This window comes from Lactuca virosa, chromosome 6 (assembly GCF_052849685.1).
Source record: "Lactuca virosa cultivar CGN04683 chromosome 6, Lactuca_virosa_CGN04683_v6, whole genome shotgun sequence".
NCBI classification, from domain to species: Eukaryota; Viridiplantae; Streptophyta; class Magnoliopsida; order Asterales; family Asteraceae; genus Lactuca; species Lactuca virosa.
The window spans coordinates 22,768,185-22,790,874 of record NC_136431.1 but is presented as its reverse complement, the minus strand read 5'-3'; the positions used below and the strand labels follow the sequence as shown (position 1 = coordinate 22,790,874).

Below are 22,690 nucleotides of genomic sequence, written 5' to 3'. Positions count from 1 at the left end.
GTGGCATACATAGCGGGTTGGCAGGTCAGGTCAGGGTTGGCATAAAAAGTGTGTTCAAGACTTTATACTGACGAGGTGCTTCTGACATTGTCAACGTGATAAAGGTTTTGTATGTCTTTCGTTGTTTGGTTTTCAAAGAACAAAATGTGTGAATTGTGATAACTATTTTGAAGAAATATTTTGAATTTATAGATTTATTAAAAAAAAATATATATATATCATATAATGTCAAGTAAAATATAATTGTTTATATTTGTTTCGAGTTCATATGGTTTACAATCAAACAAATAAATAATAGTTAAAAAATAAAATAAAATAATATAGTTAATAACTAAAAATACATCTAAACATCAATATTCATTGAACTCAACAAAATATTGATCAAGTGACGATCAATATTCATTGAACTCAACAAAATTATTGGCATATAAGTCTCATTTATTGATCAAGCAACGGTGGCCAGGGACGAATTTGACGGAGATATAGATTGCTTAGATGATCAAGAAGTACATATTTTGAAGGAGTTTACTGTACTATGGCGTGTTTATGTTTTCATTATGTTAGAGTATTTAAACATAACTTATGGTGGATGTTATGATAGCGTGTGTACTATACGACTGTTTGTGGTGAGGGGTATCAATAGGCTTAAAGCTTCAAATATCCCTTCAATTTAAAGAAAGGAAGATGATTGGGTGGATTCAAGATCATGGGCATGAGTTAAAGTTTCTAATTAAATAAGTAACCGGAACAACACAAAACATACAAGTCAAAAGGGGATGGTCGTAGATTTCAGGAACCAGAGAAAAGATAGTAACTGGAACAAGACAAGGACTCGCCGATCTAGTTCACTATTCTATACACTATAATTCGTAATGTCATGTCATATGGTTTTATGGAATTCTCACTACTTACTATCATCTTGAGGTGTGAGCTTGTTTTGCTATTTAACAAGGGCATTGTCTTTGTTATCCATCATGGCAATGATTCTTGCTTTTAGGGATGGATTTTCGTCCTAAATAAAAGGTTGGTTTACCTTGTATAATTCCATAAGAGGTGTGTAGCACCCGCTTTTCAGCTATGTGAGCTTGTTACATGACGACTTCGATTGTGAGGTGGGTCTTCTCACTATACTATGTTGGATGTTAGTTGTCTTAGTGGCATTTGTATGAGAGACTAGGGTTTGGCCCCTGAACATGACATGAAGACCAAGATTTAGCCCCTGGTAGTTGCATGGGAGACGGAGACCAGGATCCAGCCCCTAACACTTGTACAAGTAAATACCATGATTTGCCCCATGGCAGAAAGTGATGGCAAGACTATTCACTCAGGGTTGAGATAGACTTGTTATGTTATCTATGGTATGTGGTATTTTGGGGAACTCACTAAGCTTTGTGCTTATGGTTTTGTGGTTTAAATGTTTCAGGTACTTCTAGTTCCAAAGGGAAGGGCCCGACATGATTGCATAACATCCCCTGAAGATTGTTCCGTACTTTTTATTTGATTCACTCTGATTTTTTAGAATATTTTTTACATTGTTTGGTTTTGAAAACAATTGGTTGTATCACTTAAAAGATTAAATGTATATTAAATACCTAATACTCTGTGTCAAGTATATACAATAAGTTAGGAAAATGTTGTCTAAATAGATTTGGTATTGGATGTTAATTATAGGGATTGTAGTCTAGTCTAGTTTCTAAACTAAGACATATAAAGGATGCTTAGATCCACTTAAGTTGGATAATAGTTATATACTATATTGCGATAGTATGACATAAACAGGAAAACGATTTTTGGATGATGATTACAAGCATTATAGTTTTGCCTAGTGATGAAGTAAGACTTATAAAGAATGCTTAGTTCAAGTTGAAATAGTGCTTAGTTATACATTGTATTGTAAAGATATTACATAGGCATAAAGTTTGTGTTGAAGGTTGATTACTGAGTATTGTAATCTTGTCTAGTTATAGACTAAAACCCAAAGAGATGCTTAGTTCAATTAAGTTTGGGCATTGGGTATTTTTATATTTAGGGTGTGCGTGAGATTGGAACGGAGAGCAGAACTCTGTTTCTCAGGTGTTACTTGTGTCGGGGTACTATTATGTACAAGAAGTACTATTTTGTACAAAGTCTTTTTCGACACTATTATGTTTCGGGGTACGGATTACGTACCAAAGTACTATATTAGTATCCCCCTCCTTTTAGACAGCCAGATAAGGTGCGTCTGAGGGTGGAACTCTGTTCGATAACACTTGTGATCAGACCACTGCTAGGTATGTCTAATTCATCTAGAAGAGTATAGATGATCACCCTTGACTTAACTGTCTTGCCGTTTTAATGAATTATAATGATCCAGAGAAAAGGATTGTATGTTCATTCGAGTACTCCATTCCCCTAATTTGTTGTCTTTATTGATCCTCACTTGCTGTCAGAGAATTCCCTGAAGCAGTATAGTCAATTCCTTGCTTACAGTGATCCGTTAGGATAGATCTCAGAGGATCATTGCTATAGGATCGTTATGTGAGAATCGACATGATGGGTACTAAGGGTAGATTGTCTTATACCTATAGGATATATCTATATTGTTTGTCTTATACCTATAGGATATATCTTTATTGTTTGATAGTAGTTGGTTTTGCGGGATTATTAATTATGGGTTATTATCTAATAACATTGTGGAATTGGAAACCCTATGTATCTCATCAGCTTTCCCAACCTGACTCACTCAATTTATATACATCACATGTAGCGGTGTTAAGACTATTGAAGATTTGAATATGATACTGAGTGATTGAAGAGAAGACAACAAAAGTATTCAGGACCGTTAAGTCTTCACGCTATAACTTATGTACTGTGTTGATTATGACATCCTTAGTGTGAGACAATTAATTGTACTCAAAATGTTTTAATATACTGGGATTTTCCGCAAACCAATATATTATGATTTTTAAAGCGTAAAGAAAAAATATGGTTCTGAAAAATAAGGGATGTCACAGTTGATATCTCAGTTCCTTGAATACCATCATAACATGATAACAATGTATACCTGACAATTGTCATTTCCCACACGTGTAGTAACGAGATTTCAAGTTTATTATACCATTTTTCATTTGGTTAGCCACATCATATCTGCTTTGATCAATCTGGTATACCCGAAAACTAGAGGATTTGTTGATCCTCCTATCGATTACCTTCTCAGCATACTCAGTAATATCTTTTTTGCTTTCAATTATAAAAAAACATTTACCTATATGTTGTCATTCCCAATAAAGTATACTAAAATTATCATGGAAGTATTATAATATAAATAGTTACCTCCAACATTATGTCGCTGACACCGCCATTGTTGTATAGTTGCTCGAAAGAAATCAATCAACATTGTTATTGGTAGTTTATGTGTGTTTCATGATAACACATTGATGGATTCGACACTGTTTGATGTCATAATACTATACCAAACCACAGGGAAACACGACCCTGCCCATCTCTCGTAACATATTTTGTCTAGCCATGTACGACAGTCTTCGTTTAGTGCACAATGTAGCCTACCCAACTTTTTTTTTTGAAATTAGACTGTCGACAAGCTTCTGCAACCTCCCAAAAAAATCTATGTTCTCTCTTGTTTTCCGATCATTGTTCTCATATTCATTAACAAATGGCGACAACGGAGTCCATGATATACGTTCAGTAACATATATTGAATGGTCATTTCAGTTAAATTGGCTTTGTCTGATATGATAACCAAAGAGGGCATGTCCCAAATACATTCTTTGAGTTTTGATAAAAACACATATCCATGACTCCCTACTTTTAGTTTTCCCAACACCAAATGCAATATGGAGGATTTGATTATTACAATCCATGTCTATTGCTAGGAACATCGTGCCTAAGTATTTCCCTTTAAGGTGTGCTCCGTTAATGATAATAATAGGACACAAACAAGTTTGAAACGCTCGAATCTAAAAAATAATTAATATTAATATATTAATATTTAAAGCAATCACACGTGTAACAACAATAAATATAAAGAACTTATTATATTAGAAATATTATTGTGCAACCGATAGCCATGAAAAAGTATTCAAATTTGTTGTCATAACTTGTCTCTATATGTGTAAGCGTCCATGGATTCTTCTTCTTCAAGTTATAACAATATAAATGTAGTCTTTGAAAGCTTTCTTCAGGGGTCCCTCTCAACAGATTTAGAGCATACATTTTAACACTCTATGCTTGCCAGTATGAAATATATACACACTAAGACGGTCATTTAAAGTTCGTTGTATATATTTTCCCTGTAACATATTACATGTACTATTAACTAATATGCCCTTCAAGAAGTGACTAAATACCTTTTTGTTGGCTTGTTGATGATGGGGACGTAGTTGTGTGTTTAAGAAAATGTGCCTCTCCGATAGTTTAACCACTTAGAAGCCTTCAGTAACACTTTTGAGTCCTAAATTAAGCTTAGGCTCTTCTTTGCTTTTGAAGAGTTGTAATAACTTTACATAGGAAGTATAATTGTGAGTTGTAGCACATTTATGTTTTTGTTGAACTAATTAGGGCAATGGTAAAGGTTCATGCATACCCAATGGGTGGTTTTTGTTTCTCCCGAATCGGAAAAATAAGAAGGAAACGTTTCCTGTTGTGGTTTTCGGGGTTGTAAGGGCTTAGTTGTGACATCCCAAATTTCACAGCCAGAAAAGACCAATTTGTTTATGCTTTATTCGAAAATCAGAGTATCCTTTTTGAAGAATAATATTGTTGAATTTGTTAAAAAAAAACACTATATTGATATTATTAAAGCATTTCCGAAGAAATGTATTTTTATTTATATTAAAACATTGGGATGTCATCGTCAATACAGAAACATAAGTATAACGAAATATTACAAGCCTTACAATAATTAAATTAGCGGCCTAATACTCTTTGAATATCTCAGCAGAATGTATCTTTCATATAGCCACCTGTGATACAATAAACTGAGTGGGTCAGGTTGGAAAACCTGGTGAGTACATAGGGATTTCAATCCCACAATGTGATAATAATGTATAACTCAAACCTGCAAATCCAACTATTAACACAGATATATCGTATCTCTAATACAATTTATCCCATCCCGTCGATTCGCACGTATAGATCATATACAACGATCTTACAAGATTTAGCCTAAAGGATCAATATAAATAACAAACTGACGAAGCTGCTTCGGAAATTCTCTGACAGCAAACGAGGATCAATAAATACATCAAATGAGGGGAATGGAATTAGTTTCACCACGAACCTTCGTTCGTAAAACAAGACAATTAAGTCGTGGATGGTTATCTAGATAACCGTTCCTAAGAGTGGTTTGACATCGTGAGGTATTTTACCCCCAAACTCACCCTATCCGACAATACAACATCAAACTTTTCCTAACAGTGGTCTGACACCATGAGGTATTTTACCCCCAGACTCACCCTATCTGGCAATACAACATCATACATATCTAGTAGTTGTCTATTACTGACACAGTCTATTAGGCAGTCTACAAGGTTCCCTCAATTACTTCGTGAAAGGAAACGTTGACAAATGAAGCTCGTCCGATCACTTCATAAAAGAAACGATGACTCCAAAGCTCTTCAAAATAAAAAGTATGGGAAATACTAATAAAGTACTTCTATACACTCCCGTACCCCGACACACAATAGTGTCAAAAAGAAGGACTTTGTACATGATAGTACTTCTGGCACATTATAGTACCCTGGTATGAGTGAGACTCATACCCTAGAACATAATAATACCCTGACACAAGCAACACCTAAGACACAGAGCTTTGAAAAAGACTTGGTACATAGAAAGTACTTTTGTATGTAGAACATACTCCATCAATCTCCTCGAACAGAGTTTTTATTCTCTATTCTGATCACACACGTACCCTTAATAAGATACTACCCAATATCCAACTTAATTGAACTAAGCATCTCTTTTAAGTCTTATTTCATCACTAAGTAAGCCTACAATGCTTATAATCAACTTTCAATACTACCTCTATTACGACAACACTATCTTAATTTAGTGTAATATTTTATACAGAGTATTAAGTATTAACATACATTCATCTTCTCTCTCATTTATAATACTTCTATTATTATTATTATCGTGTAACATGTCTGGTTCGCATAGCGTATATCATCAAATATACATATAACACATATTTCCAGATAATAAGCATATAATTCACATATAACCTTTCAACATATATTTAACACTTTTATTAATACTTGTATTAAAATCATGTTCATGAAAGGGACTATGTACTCACTTGTTAAAGTGATGACGCGGAATTCAGACAGCGCTTCGCTTCTAACAATCGTCTTTTCATTCGACGAAATCTGACATTATTATCGTTAACTTTTAGTCTAATATTTATTGGGACTAATTATTAGTCTAGATTTATCATTAACTTAAAGTCTAATTTCATGATCTAGCAAGTAAGGAACAACCAAGTAAGATAATATCAGAGGTAGGGTCCGTTTGGTATACGAAGTATACTATTTGGAAATTCCACTTTAAACACCTCACTACATCACAACCTAGACATTATCCCCGTAAGTAGATCAATCAGTATAACGACTTGGAATCACTGATAAATCTTATTTATAGGTTCATAATAACGATAATGAACTTAAACATAAGTTATACTTAAAGTATGGTAAACATAACTCACTTACAAGGGGGTTTAGCGACGAACCGGGCTCGGCGCCGACAGAACTTCTGAGCCGAAAGCTCTTCTTCTCGGAGCCTTATGGTGCTCCGGTACTCGCCTCTAACTCTTAAGGAGGGATAGAGAAAAGCCTTTAGGCTTTGGGATTGTTTGGGAGAGAGTTGGAGTGAATTGGTGTGGAGAAATAAGGAGAAACGCCACCTATTTATATAGGCTGCCAGCTCTTGCATACGCTGGGCATACATAGAGCTACGCGGGGTGTACTCAAGCCACATATCAAAATCGCATGTGAAGTCGTGGGGAAGAAGGTGGGACTGGGATCTCGCCACGTGTCGCTTGCTGGTTAATCCTAAACATTAATTATATTCTAAATTCCGTAACTTTCGCATACGAGCTCCGTTTTTGACGTTCTTTATATCCACACGTAGGTAGTGAGGTGATCTACAACTTTCGTTTAGACTTCGTCGACTAATTTTGACTTTTTTTTAAGTTATATTTTAACGGGATATATACAGTAAAGTCCCAATATTTTCATCGATTTAACAAGAAAGTCCTAAACTTTATTTTTTTGACAGTAAAGTCCAAATTACGGACAGTTTTTGACGCTTTTACCCTTTTTTCCCGGTTAGCCGGTAATTAGGACTTTTTTTGTCAAAAAAAATAAAGTTTAGGACTTTCTTGTCAAATCGTCAATTAGGACTTTACTGTAAAAAAAAATAAAGTTTAGGACTTTTTTGTCAAATCGTTAAAAATATTGGGACTTTAGTGTATATATAATTTTTTTTGTTAGAAATTTAATGGTGTGATACTCTTTAAGCATAAAAGTTATTGAAACCTTCTTTAATCAGCTAGATCCTATTGAAATCCTTAACGTTTACTTCTTGTTAAATCGTTTTTTTTTTTAATTTCAACAAACCAACACAACCCTGGTTCTTTCTTTCTTTCTTGATTATCTCCATTTTTTTCAATGTCAGTTTGTTTAGATTAAAAAACGAATAATCAAGAAGCAAATGTTAAGGATTTCAATAGGATCTAGCTGACTAGAGAAGATTTTAATAACTCTTATGCTTAAAGAGTATCATATCATTAAATTTCTAACAAAAAAAAGGATATATACACTAAAATCCTAATATTTTCAACGATTTGACAAGAAAGTCCTAAACTTTATTTTTTTGACAATAAAGTCCTAATTGACGATTTGACAAAAAAGTCCTAAAGTTTATTTTTTTGACAAAAAAGTCCTAATTACTGGCTAACTGGGAAAAAATGGTAAAAGTGTCAAAAACTGCCGGTAATTTGGACTTTACTGTGAAAAAAATAAATTTTAGGGCTTTCTTGACAAATCGATGAAAATATTGGGACTTTAGTGTATATATCCCTATTTTAACAGGCTTAGACATATAAAGTCCGTTAAAAATTCATAACTTTGTCATCCGATGTCTGTTTTCGTATGTTTTTATATCTTTAAGCTCCTATCAACGAGATATTTGAGTTTAGATTGTGTCGGCGAAAAATCATTCGATCTATAATTCGATTTCCGGGCTGTGTTCTGCTATGCAAAATTTTAGAAAAATCATAACTTCCTCATACGAAGTCAGATTTAGACGTTCTCTATCTGCACGATTTTGGTTTAACGTCTACTACGACATTCGTATAGATCGCTAAGGCTAAAAAGTATTTTATCGCAAACTCACTTTTTATGATACACAACATCGTGCCGATTTGTCGCAAAACTTCGACGGGTCATAGCTTCTTCGTTATAAGTCGGATTTTAGTGTTCTTTATATGTACGTAATCCTTATGATATATACTATAACTTGGTTAAGATTCATCAACATTAGTTTCCTCATGTTCACCTTCAGTATCATCCCCATCAAATTCAGTGTAACTCTAGAAATGTTCAAGCGGCTCTCCGTATGAAATTATATTACCATAATCCACTAACAACATTAGTTTTTGTTCATCATTTGCAGATTCATCAACATCAACTGTTGGAGAAGCATCATCAACAACCTTACCTTTATATCTATAATAATCACCCTCGTCTATAGGGCTATTATAAGAAGGAACATGGTTAGTTGTCATAGGTAATAAATTACAAATTTGGTTACGTCCAACACCGGAAGACCCATTTCCACCAGAAGGATTTCCACGAAAAATTGATGAATGCCACCTTCCACAACATTATTAACAACAAACAATTCTATTGTTTTAGGAGGCATACGACTAACAAAACTAAGAAATTATCTGACATCACTATCGTCAGGAATCTGCATAACTATATTTGATCAAAGATATTGAAAAGATTGACATATTTGATTAGTGTGTAACCTGGACTTGGAAACAACCAACGTAATTTACCCAGTGAAGTTGATATCATTGCTTATATCTACACCAAAACATGTGTAGTTGGAGCAATATATCGCATAAATCCGTCGATACGTTGTCATTGCCCTCCACTAGAAAATGACACTCGGAAGAATTTCGTATACATACTCATTCCGGAACGTATAAGAAAACTACCAAACAAACAAACGGATTGCATATAGGGTAGAAAAACTAGAGTTGACAACGGGTTAACCTGGGTTGAGTTCGGGTTTAACCCATTTAATAATTGGGTTGAAAATTTCAACCCAACCTAACCTGTTTATTTAAATGAGCTAATATTTCCAACCCAGACCAATCTTTTAGATAAATGGGTTGTCACCAGGTTAACATGTTTATTTAGTTCTCGACTTAACCTATTAAATAAATGGGTTAAACCTGGATTAACCCATTTAAAATCAAATAAATAAATTAATTAACTAAATAGTATACCACTTAATTTAGTTTCGTACATTAATAAAACTTTCTAAGTATGACAAAAACATAATATCAATTCATAAATACAAATAAATTGTTCAAATAACATTAAAAATATTTTAATTTCAAAGTAATTTTGGAGAGTGACTAATATTATCGGCGTTAAAAAAAGATGGAAGTTAGGATTGAATTTTTATAAAACATAAATAATAATACAACATTATAATTTATAAATTAATATTTTGATTAATACTTGATAATATTCATATAGTTATTAAATTAAATATATATTAAAGTTAAATGGGTTGACGGGTTGATAATTTTTACCTAACCCAACATATTTAATTAAATGAGTTATACAAGTTGACCTATTTAACTTAAATGGGTTGAAAATCTCAACCCAACCCATTAATTTTGGGTTGGGTTTGGGTTGGATTGACGGGTTGGATCGATTTTTGCCAACTCTAAGAAAAACACACAGATATCCTATTTTTGCCTCTCCGGAATTTCCCTTCGGAATGTATGGGGATGTCGGACTACAATCTGAAATGTACTTTTCAGTGCGGAACGTACGACTGTGTCAGATTCCGGACCCAAACTCTACCAACCACCACCAACTCCGTAATAGAAATAAATACTCCGGAGTATTGTATTCCGAAATTCGTTGAACGGCCAAACTCCGGAATAAGATATTCCGGAACAAGTGATCATTTAAAAAAAAAATTGTTTTTATTAAAGTCGTTTATAAGGTTAAATTACTGAATTTCCCATATTAAAAACTAAGTTATTTTGTTATATCACCGTTTTCATTTTGTCAATCTTTATGATTTGCCTTGTTCAAAAGCAATTAACAAGGGTTAACCTAACCTAACCAAAGCAAACCAAACCATCTTAAAGTTGAATCGGTCGCTATCTAACCGTGAAAACCTAAAACCGGCCAACCCTAAAACAACTTCATAAATATGAAGCAGAAAGAATTTGTACGTTGCTTAACAAAACTTGTACTTCTGTATTAGACCGTGGTGGGTAGCCGCATAGACGGAACCCAAAGTAGAATTAAATCGAGTTTAATCCACAAATCGACGTATAAAACTGTCAATCCCTCTTTCTTGTAATTCTCTTTACCAATTTAATTACAAGAATACGTCGAGATCCGGCGCGGCGGTCGTCGGATTTCGTCTAATTCCATCATGATGAAGGTTTGTTCTTCCACTGTCGTCGCATCTGTCCTCGCTGCCTCCACCGCGGTTCTCTCCTCCTCCCATTCCAATGCAACTGCTCAGGTACACAACACTTTCCCCAAATTTCATGATTTTTGTTAAAGAAACTGAAACCTAAAAGATATGGATGTGATTGGGTTGGAATGGTTTAACAGGAATTGAAAGTGCTAAATAGTGGGGAAAGCAGTGTAGTAGAGAAGGAGAAATTCGCACCTAGATTCGATGGATTAAGGTTCATCGAGACATTGGTGACAGCCCACAGATGAGAGATTAGGCAATTTCAGGTTCCATCATGCCAAAGTCGCAATCTTTTTCTTTTCGTTTTTACAATTTGGAAAGGACCAATTGGTTGTTAGCTTGTGACGTTTTGATTTGGTGTGATGGATTGGGGTTTCAGGTTTCTTATTTCTTATTTCTTTTTGTATTCTATCAGAGTGTAAAATCCCATTTTTTGGGCGCCGATTGTATTACTGTTTGAATTTGAGATTCTTCTCTTTATCGATTCTGAATTTACATAACTTTTTGGCCTAATTTTGGATCAAATAATACTACTTGGTGTTAATTTGGTGAATTCTTGTAACTTCGGTCATGGATGGATGAACGGGAGAACTCCGGTCTAATAATTTTCCAGCAGGAAAGTTCTTGTATAACGTAATCAATAACAACATATGTAAATATCATCAAAACCCAAATCGTCAAATTGCGTGTATCAAAATATAGGTAAAATGTTCATTTCAATCAAACCTTGAGGAATGATCTTGAATCTGTAGTTCGAACAAGACTCTACCTGCCCGAAACGTGGCTACAAATTGTTAGAATTAAAGTTAACAAACAGAAGTTATATAAATTGTTTGTACGGAAGCGAATTTGATAGAGGTTTGCAACTATATGCAGTTGCAGGGTCCTAACACATAAATTGTTTGTATATGGGTATATCTAGAAGATACAATTAGGTTATACAAATTAATGTGTTTGGGTTGAATTTAAAAGATGTCCAGCTTAGCTGGGTTGATGCATCGGGTTTTATACCCATGTGGGGCGTTAGGTGGGAGTTCAATTCCCTTAAATTATCTCTTGTGGTGCCACATTTGGGGAGTTTTTCCTTGGAAATCCCTATGGGAGTTGGGTCTGCCCTGTAAAGGAGCTCGAACCCGTGGTGCTTGTTGAAATGTTGCGAGTAAGCTTCCACTTAATTCGTTTGCCGTTTCAAAAAAAAATGTAATCTATAGGTTGGGCAGTGTTCGGGTTGGTAGATAGGTCTATAGGTTATTTAGAGGTTGATCCGGTTGGTAGGTCTATAGATTGTTTACAGGTTGATTCGTCCTGTTCAATTATATCATGTTAAAAAAACATATTTGTTATTTTTCAATTTAATTATATTAGGTTGAAAAAACATATTTGTTATTTTTCAATATACAATGTACCCCTAAAAGTAAAATCCGTCTACCCATAAGGTTTGAACTCTTAGTCTCGATCTCTCATGTTTTGAATTTGTAATGCTATAAATCCTAATCATTTTCATATGAGTTGTGTTACAAGTACCTCCCCTTCACTCATGGGGGAGCATAAATACTATTATACTCACATCACATGTAGAGGGTACACAACATTAGGGTGTACATATAGAAATTGCCTTCTACATTCCACGACTACGTCATTATCGTCTATTGTTTAATATAAAGTCTTTTACCAATAACTTTTCTTATGAATATAAGATTTATTGATTAAAAATAAAGGTAAATAATTTTATAATGGTATGAAATATGTTTAAAATGAATGAAGGTCATGTATACATGCTTTTATATGTCAATGACTTGTGAAACCGATTATGACCTGCAAACCCCCTTGAACTCGAATATAACTGGTGAATGAGATTATGACCCTCAAACCTACGAACCTGTATAGATCTTGTACATTTTTGGTCCGGATCATTCTGACCCACCAACCTGAACATGACACTATTACCACCCTAACAATTATAAATCAAGTAAACTTGGATATCGCTAATCAAACATGTCTCAGTTTTGGGAGACATAGTAAAACATGGTTTACTTGAATATCACTAATACAACATGTCTCGATTTTGGAAGAAAGAAGAAAACATGGACAAGAAACCATAGTTTTCTTTGAGAAAATTCCAACCCAAAATCTTTCAAATGAACTGATATTTATAGTCTACCATAAACTTGCCAAAACTGAAATTTCCCAACTCTCAAGACAGTTAATTACAAATTACGTAGTTAAATATATATTTAAAAATCAATTCGTAATTTAATTAAATAAAAATATATGTAGTATATCCGGCCATAATTTGATTAGCCGAACAAATTTAGCCCAAACTTTATCTATTTGGTAAACTTCTAAAATAAATGTAATTTTTCTAAAGCTTTTGATAGTTTGAAAATACCAAGTTCCAACATACATCAGAGCCTTTAAGATGTTAGTCACTGATTTGATATCTAAAATTTAGTTGGATATATGCAGTTTTGAATTTTTGTTAAAGTATTGAATTTTTGATTAATCTAAGAATTATAATAAAAGTTTTATATAGACATAACGGATAAACGGACAACAAGTTAGAATCGTTAATTTTTTTCGGAAGACAAAATTAGTTTTTTAAAAAACTATATCCATATATCCTGAGATCATAAAATTATTATGCATGACTCGTTAAACTTTATTGAAGAACTTCATGGTATCTTGTGCAAATAAACCAAAAGTATCAAACACTAAAGTTACAAATACATGTCGATTTTTCATGCATATTTTTTCATGTTTTGTAACATTAGAGGTTTTAAAACAACTTGCACCGGTGTGAAAACCTCAATCTGAAGCCCATGAAAAAAACCCCTTGTTAGGCCGGACGAAGTGGAGCGGGAAGGATGTACGGGAGCCATTCCCGCTCGGAGGAACACTGCACCGACGGTGCGGGATAGGAGGCACGGGGAGGAAGTGGGGGGAGGGGTTCCCGCTCTCTCTCTCTCTCTCTCTCTTGTTAGTGGCTGGAATTTGTTTGTTTGTTTGTTTGTTTTTTTTTTTTTTTTTTTTTTTTTTTTTTTTTTTGAGTTTGCAGGTTTTAACGAGGAAGAAGAAGATGAGAAGTTTCTGAAAATGACATATTTGGCCCTATGTTTTGGTCTTATGGCAGAATACACCCAGCTCTGAATTCTCTTCACAAAAATAGTTTTCGAAAATTACAAAATAGACACTATACTTTTATATTCAAATTATCATTAAAATCAATTAATTTTATTTAAAAAAAATAGTGAGGGAAGCCCTTCCCACCCATTCATTGGGTTTTAGGCAGGGGTGAGCAAAAACCGAACCGCAAACCCAAAAAACCGAAAAAACCGCATAAACCGAAACCGAATTGAAAACCGATGGTGCGGTTTTTAGTTTTGCAAAAACCGAAAATACTCGGTGCGGTGCGGTTTCTAGTCTCGCAAAAACCGCAAAAAACCGAACCGCACCGCATATATATATATATATATATATATATATATATATATATTAACTGTTGACATTTGTGAGAACCAAGAACTTAGACAATTAAAATTTCTATAAATATAAATATCTATCTTATCTATCGGATGATGATTGTATATTTTTAACATTTAAATATGAAGAGTACTAGTGATATAGTATCATTTTTATGAATACATTAATAGATATTATCGTATATATTAAATTCGTATTATATTGAAACATTATAAACATGTTGGATGAGTGGTTATGTAATTTGATTTAAAACCAAGAGATGGTGATATCGGTTTATCTCCAATAAATGATTAGCACTCCTCATCTTAGTCAAAGTAACTCGCCGAGTTACTTGAGTTTTAGTAAAAAGGCAAAACGAAAAAAAAAACAAAAAATAAAAAATAAACTAACAAAAAACCGCAAAAAAAACCAAACCGCAAAAAACCGCAAAAACCGAACCGCATAAAAACCGAACGGTGCGGTTTCTAAATTTCAAAAAACCGAAGTTGCGGTTTTCGGTTCGGTTTTGGCCAAAAACCGCACCGAACCGTACCATGCTCACCCCTAGTTTTAGGTAAGGGAAAAGAAAGTGAAGGAAATGGTGGTATGGCCCACAAAAAGTGAGAGAAGCTTCCCTCCCACTCCCTCCGGTCTTAGATTATAGATACATGTTTCCCTTCTACCGATTTCAACACATTAACATGAATGGGACTTGTATCTAACATTTCAACAAACTCCAAAAAATATCTCCATTAAACACCAAACAAATTTAATTTAAATCATTAAAAGAGCTATTTAATTCATTTAGTGTGACATATGAATTGACCATCACATGTTTTCTTGCTCTTCAATTATTCTCTTCTTTTGATATTATATACATATATTTTTTATTATTGGCACAGAAAATAGTAAAAAGGAGCATATCAAAGTACATGCCATTTGTTTCGGTTAATTTTTGTCCACGAAAGTAACGTCTAAATGCGTCACTACTAGCAGTCGGTGTCACTTGGCTTATCTTCAATTTCACCACCACCACCACTTTCGATCACTGGAAGTCCACTCATCCAGTCATCCATGGAACGTTTCACCACTCACCTCCTCCACTTCATCTTCCTTCTCTTTTCCGGCAACCTACTGGTGTTAGTGTCGTCAATAGGGATCAACTACGGCCAAATTGCCAACAATCTTCCCTCGCCGGAAAAGGTGGTTCCGTTAGTCAAGTCCATTGGCGCCACCAGAGTGAAGCTCTATGATGCAGATCCCGATGTCCTTAAAGCTTTTGCTAACACTGGTGTTGAGTTCATCGTCGGCCTTGGTAATGAGTACTTAACAAAAATGCAAGATCCCACCGCCGCTCAATCATGGGTGAAGACAAACGTTCAAGCTTACCTCCCTGCAACTAAAATCACCTCCATTGCTGTCGGCAATGAAGTTTTGACCTTCAATGATACCTCTCTTTCTGGTTGTTTACTTCCGGCGATGCAGAGTATACACACTGCCCTAATTAACCTGAATATGGACCGGCAGGTTACTGTCACCACCGCACATTCTCTCGCCATACTTGAAACCTCTTATCCGCCGTCAGCCGGAGCTTTCCGGGAAGATTTAAAAGGATGCCTTTCTCCTATTTTGGACTTCCTTTCGAAAACATGTTCCCCGTTTCTGATCAACGCTTATCCTTTCTTTGCATACAAGGCTAATCCGAAACAAATCTCGTTGGATTTCGTTCTGTTTCAGCCCAACGACGGAATTGTTGATTCCGGAAACAATTTGCATTACGACAATATGTTGTTTGCTCAGATTGACGCTGTGTATGCAGCTCTTGGTTCGTTAGGGTACAAGAAGCTTCCAGTTCAGATATCGGAAACCGGGTGGCCTTCAAAGGGAGATGATGATGAAGTCGGAGCGTCGCCGGAAAATGCAAAGAAATACAATGGAAACCTATTGAAGGTGGTGAGTCAGAAGAAAGGAACACCGGCGATGCCTGAATACGATTTAAACATTTTCGTGTTTGCTATGTTTAATGAGAATTTAAAACCCGGACCAACTTCAGAGAGAAACTATGGTTTATTTAAACCAGATGGAACTCCGGCTTATGGTCTCGGATTCTCCGGGATATCCACCGGAGGAGGTAATTCCGGCCACAACAACTCTGGAACAAACACGCCTACGCCGCCGTCGTATATTTTGCCGCCGGAAAACCCAAACAACGGCTACATGTCAATCTCGTCGGCTGTGAGTTTCTTTTTCCCTTTATTCCATTTCCTTTTTACAGAGAATCTTTTTATTCCAAACCTGAAGCATCTTTTTTTTACAGGAAAGACTCATTTGGAGGAGAAGTATCGGAATATTATCGGGGGTGGGTTTGATCTTGATTTTGATTTCGATTTCATTGCCATGAAAAGCCATCAATCAGAGACGACTACAGTCAATAAAGAGAGAAGAAGGGAGGAAAATTGTATTTCTTTATTATTATTATTAGTATCCATTTCTATTCTTTCATTCGATGCTTTAGGTTTTGCATATTCATGTATAATTGTATCCTCTCATCTTTATATATCATCTTTTTGCAACTTAATGGGTTAAGCGATAATCAAAGTTTATTCAGATAGAAATCATTACCCATTTAGCCTCTTTATCTATAAAGATAAGAATCACGTTAGAAAGATTTATCTTTTTAATAATACAAGCTCTAGTTATACATCTAACACTAATATCATACAACAAAAGTCAACTGGTAATAGTAAACATTATGACTCTGAGCTGGCAGACGCTTCATTTGCAACCGATGTTTTTCCACCTTCATCACTGAATGCACTTTCTTCACTAGAATCAGAAGAAGAAGATGAATCAGCATCATCATCACTAACAACTTCAGCTTTTCTTCTCCTTTTGATCCGTGTTCCTTGCATAGCAAGTCGCTTGTGTCTTCTAGCTTTTCTTTTTCCTTTTGGGAATTCATCACCTACACTCTTGTTATTATCTACATCCTTTGTGTTCCTATCTGTGCTATAGTCATCATCTTCTTCTGCTGCTGTTGCTGCTTCTTCTTCAGATTCAACATTTTGTGCATCAGCTTCAGACTTTCGTCTTTTCCTACCTGCATTCGTCTGCAACACAAATACAGATACCAAAATGTTTCATTTGAAATATATAACAATCACCAGTTCAGGGTTTAGGGTTTTACCTTGGGACCACGGTCAACCAATCTTGACCATTCACTTCGGTTCCTTAAACAATCAAGAACAGCTTGGGAGTGACTTGAATACGCATATCTCTCTCCATTATGCTTACGTAAATTAGGCCAATGCTGAAAATTAATATCATGATGCAAATTAATCAACAATTAAAGCATATAGGCTTAAAGGTGGCTTTTATACAAAATATTGAGTTTAAGGATCTATTTTTTTAAATTAAAACAAAATTATACCGGTAGAACTGCATTGCAGAGTTCTTCGTATGTCATTCGCTTTCCTTTGCTCATAATCTCAGCAATCAAGCCTGTAGAGCAACATACATGTCACACAAAATATATATTAATCTCAAGATTTTAGGGTCGATTACATTTTTGGTCCCCAAGTATAGCTGGATTTTTCAATTTTGGTCCCAAAAAGTTCTCTTGCAAACTTGGTCACTCTTTGAGGTTTCTATAACGTTTTTGGTCCATGTTTTAAGTAAAATGACTATTTTTATGACCAAAATTGTAAAAAAATCATCTATACTCAGGGACCAAAATTGTAACTTACTCAAGATTTTTTTATGTAAATTGTAAACAGACCTGGTAAAGTGCGATGGGTAGGAAGTTCATCATCAGAAGCATTTTGAGGTGATGACATGTTATGTTCATTAGCTTCATTAGAAGAAGATGGCCCACTGCTTACAGTTGTTGAGACAGGTGGCACACTCTTATTCGTTGATCCATTATTTTTCACAATCTCATGTCTCCTTGAACCCTTTTTTGCCCCCTCAACATTATTTGTTACATCCTTGTTTCTTTTTCTTGGCCCATTATTCATATCCTTTCCTCCAGAACTTGATGTCCGTTTCATTAATGTGCTTGTGGGTGTGGTTGAAGCTAGCTGAGGTAAGCTGCCAGCATGGCGCATACGTGGCACCCGAGGAACTCTTGGAGAGCTGTTCAGCTCTTGATGAAGAAGCAAAGCAAGCTCTTCATCACTTAAGTTTGTAGATGGAGGAGGGTGAACAACATGTTTAATTGCAGCCTGTTGTCTGTTGTTGTTTATCTGATTAATCTTTTCACCTTTTTGTGATGATTCTGAAGTGCTTTTGTTGTTCTGTTCATTTGCACCACCACCACCACTTTCACATCTCAATGAATTTGCAGAGTCACCGGAATCTGGGGTGGGGGTGGTGGTGGCGGCTTTAGATGATGATAAGACTGCAGGATCTTTGGAATCAGACGAGTTCTTTTTGGGTACATGTGAAGATTTGCTCAAATGTGATGATTTTAGTGCAGAAGTAGAGGACGATTTCAGAAGTTCTTTTACAATTTTTTTTGGCTTCTCAGAAACATCTGCATTATCTTTTTTGATCTTACTATTGTTTTCTTTCTGTTTGCCCTCTGAGTTGGAATATCTTGGCTTTTCTGGAATAGATGGTTTTGACGAGGGCTTACCTGTAATTTTGCGTTGATTTGTAACAGATCCATGTGATTTGGGTGGGCCTTCTGATTGAGTATGAGTATCAACATGATTTTGCACCTTATGGGTCATGGATACAGATGCAGATTCCTTCTTCACTTCAGAAATTGGAGATAACCGATCATCAGAAGTTTTTGGATCTTGGGGCAAGGTCTTGGAGCTATCTAACTTTAAATCACTAGTGGGGGCATTTTGGTGATTAGAAGTCTTTTCAGGATGAGTGGTTTCTACTGGTTTTACTTCAATTGGTGGTGATGGAATATGGAGATCGACATTTGGGGTCAAGTCTGGTTTTTCTAGATTGGTTATGTTAGGCTGAGTTCCATTACTTGTGCTACAAGTTCTTTCATTGTTATTTGCATCATCCACAACATCATGCTTAACCTAAATAAGAAAAATAAAAGTGTTACAGATAAATGCAATTCAAAAAAGTATTTAGAACCTAACTTCCATCAAGATCAATAAAATAAAGTTAAACAGACTCCATACTTCAAATAACCTCTTTCTTATATATATATATATATATATATATATATATATATATATATATATATATATATATATATATACATTTTCACAGGAATAAGATTCACTCGTCTTTTTATTTTTAAAAATAAACAAGTTTAACCTAAGTAAAAGAAAAATGAACATGAAAATTATTTCCCAACTATAGACACATTTTGGCATAGCACAAAGTTGTAACTAAATCCTATTTAACACAGGAAAGAGTTTGGTGAGGAAGGGTAAAATAGTTTCAATATGTAGATATATGTCAACCACCACCCATAACCTTACAAACAAAGAAAAGCAAGATTCTTTAGGTTTTCAGGAGAATGTCATATGAAGTTCTTAGCAGCTTATAAGTTAAGTGATTTGCAGGTAGATGTAATCATATTCCAGGGTTCATTGTCACATACCTCATCTTTAATGCTACTAGTTTCCACAGGATTCTGTTTTAGTGATGATGCAATGCCATCAGAAATCTCCACATTTATAGGAACTTGATTTCCATCATTTTCTTGCATTTGTTTTGCTTCTTTTGAAGGATTTAGTATTGAATCATCAATGGGTACACTCTCTGAAGGTTGTCCACTAGATAAAGGGATGTTATCTTCTGATTTATGATTGTCCTGCACATCTGTTCTTGAACTTTCAGGTTTACAACTTTGTTTATCAGTCTTGGAAGCCTTATGATCTTTGCCTTCATATGATTCTGATTGTTTTGCATCAGTTGACATGGTGGACACTAGTATCATAGTAAAGTAAACATGTATTATTAATCTTGCTTCCATAGTATATTATTGATTAGTATTCACAAATTCATGCAGATAACATACTATCACTATACACCAAACACCAAATCTAAAAAACAAGGGAAATTAGAGAAGAATACCTGATTCAAAAGATCTCTTCTTAGAATCTCCATATTTATCCATCGCTTTGACATTTTTCTTCCTGTTTTGGTCCTTGATTACCTTAGAATCATCTTTCTTTTGGTGGCTTGAATGAATCACAATAGGCTTCAATAAGCTCCTTTCCTTTCTCACATCTTGCTTCTTAGTATCAGTAGTTGGTGGGCCCATATCCAAAACACCTCCTTCATTAGCATGACTTTTATTGCCACCAGAAGTTGACAATGAAAACAAGGCATCAGCCCCTTTACAGGCAGGATTTTCAAGTTCTTCATTGTCTTTGTCATCATCATCATCATCATCATCATCCTGTCTTTCATCCCAACAAGGGAACTCCCTGTATTGAGAATTAAACTTTTTTGGAACATATCCTGTGCACTTCCAAAGCTGTTGACTGAAAAGTGGAGACACCCCACTAAACAATGCAGGATCACCACCAGGAATACCCTGCACGTGTACCTTTTCTTCTAAAGGAATCTCAGTCCAAACCTGAAATGAACTTTGAGGAGGGCAACTCATGGGATATGGATTATCCATTCTCAATGTTTTTGTAGGCAACTCAACCAACAATTGTGCAACCTCCGTTTCCTCACTCTCTTTCCTAAGCTTCTTGCTTTTGCACTTATCACAAGAAAAGAGTTTCTCACTTTTGACATATCTCGAACACCTGGTATGCACCCAAACACCACATTCATCACAATCGACCATTTCTTCTCCATCATCAAAATTAACCCCACACACACAATCCACCGTCCAAGACTCGTCCACCCAGTCATCCGGTGTGTCCGAAATCGTCGGCAGACGATGAGATCGGCTTTTCATCCCAAACCCTAGTTCTAAAAACCCGAAACTCCAAAAATGAACCAAAAAACCAATAGCACCCCCGCTAACCCATCGCCCGTTTCATCTATCACGGTCTATTTAATTTTTTCACACTTGCCGAAAGCAAGTGGTTCGCTTTCTTAAAAATCGATCAAAGGGGGTTTCGAAAAAAGACGAATTTAAGAGAAAAGAAAAAAAAAGAAATACCCGAATTGGAGAATTTACACCGTGAGAAAACCGGTTGAAGGGGTAAAACAGTCTTGTATGGCCGATGGGGCCTTTTGCGATGCCTGGAATTCTTGAAGTAGCAAGCAAAGACGACGATTTTTATCTGGTGACGTCTATGTGGACGTGAAAGTAGTCGGAATGAAGAAGAAAGATAAGCAATTTGGAATACGCGGGTTATGAAATTGAGTGGCGTGGCGTCCGTCAACTCAAAATTGATTTTGGGAATTTGTTTATCGGACGATGTTTGTCCAAACACCAAACTCCAAATTCTAGATGGGCCTGCCCATCAAAGATGTGTAATTTGGCCCAGTAAAATTCTTGTTTTCAAGTATTAACTTTATGTTGTGAAAAGTTTAACAATGGTTTGGTAAGTTTCATAATTGTTCTCTTAAGAGTTAGACTCTGAATCTGTTAGATTCAGAATGTTTGGTTCGATATTTTGCTTCATGGATTTGTGAATTTGTACAGGTAAGCATTGCTTTCAAATTATTAAGTAAAGTTTTAAGGATTTAAACCTTGGTCATTACGTGAACACTTGTGTGTCACGAGGTGACCATGCCAGAGAAAACGCGCATCCCATTTAGTTGTCATGATGTGACCACATATGGGTCACGACGTGACAACCCTTGCGTGCCAAAACCTTAATTTCGGGGATTGTCTCCCTATTTAAGAGAAGTGAGGGCTAGAGTTTGTTCTCCCTCAGCCTCCATCACCTCCCTTCACCCTCCAAAAACCTTCCATTATTTGTCTTTGAGCTCCATTTTTTTGGTGATTTGAATCCTTGAAGAAGAGGAGAAGGCATTTAATGCATCATTTCAGCTTGCTAGCCACTCCATCGTCATCTTGAGTTGCATTAGGACTCTTGTAACTCCTCAAGTTCCTACCTTTTTAGCTCAATCTTATTAGATCTAGTGTTTGGCTCACTTTTCTCATAAATTATGGAAGTTTGAGTGTTGAGATCTCATAAAGATAACAAGTTTATGAGTTCTTAAGACTCCTTTGATACCCTTTGTCCCAGGTCTGGAATATTAGTGAGCTATGGGTTTGATGCATGAGATTTGATCTTATTTTCCTTTCATTTTGACTTAGTTTGTGTTTGGGATATGCATTGGACATGCATGTCTAAAAAGTTATGATTTTTATGGTATTCTGAGATGGAGAAAGCCTTTTGGAAGGTTTGGTTGCATGGCTTAAAAGATTAAGAGCTTAAGGAATTAATATGTCCAGAACGTTCCTCACGACGTGGCGCTTTGGTTGTCACGACGTGACTAGAGTCTGATCCGCGATTATTTTGTCTTTATTATGCCACGACGTGACCAATGGGTGGCCACAACGTGGCAACCAGTTGAATGACCTTTGAGTGTTGAC

At 35.4% G+C, this 22,690-nt stretch overlaps 2 protein-coding genes and 1 long non-coding RNA gene across 3 annotated transcripts; 2 read left to right on the top strand and 1 right to left on the bottom strand.

Annotated features, from left to right (window-relative positions):
- The first annotated feature begins 10,623 nt into the window (after nt 1–10,623).
- LOC145120346 (uncharacterized) lies at nt 10,624–11,240 on the top strand. The gene is made up of 2 exons (XR_013714171.1): nt 10,624–10,785; nt 10,878–11,240. It is a non-coding gene; the product is annotated as an uncharacterized LOC145120346 (long non-coding RNA).
- Nucleotides 11,241–15,104: 3,864 nt separating this feature from the next.
- On the top strand, nt 15,105–16,772 carry LOC145119511 (glucan endo-1,3-beta-glucosidase 11-like). The gene is made up of 2 exons (XM_079055177.1): nt 15,105–16,434; nt 16,517–16,772. Exons 1-2 carry the CDS (start codon nt 15,274–15,276, stop codon nt 16,598–16,600), a joined length of 1,245 nt encoding a protein of 414 aa, XP_078911303.1. The 5' UTR covers nt 15,105–15,273; the 3' UTR covers nt 16,601–16,772.
- A 61-nt stretch (nt 16,773–16,833) lies between these two features.
- Nucleotides 16,834–21,506, bottom strand: LOC145119510 (RING/FYVE/PHD zinc finger superfamily protein). Its single transcript, XM_079055176.1, has 6 exons — nt 20,254–21,506; nt 19,778–20,106; nt 17,978–19,244; nt 17,630–17,700; nt 17,387–17,509; nt 16,834–17,309 (listed from the first exon to the last, which is right to left on the bottom strand). Exons 1-6 carry the CDS (start codon nt 21,092–21,094, stop codon nt 16,950–16,952), a joined length of 2,991 nt encoding a protein of 996 aa, XP_078911302.1. The 5' UTR covers nt 21,095–21,506; the 3' UTR covers nt 16,834–16,949.
- Nucleotides 21,507–22,690: the final 1,184 nt, after the last annotated feature.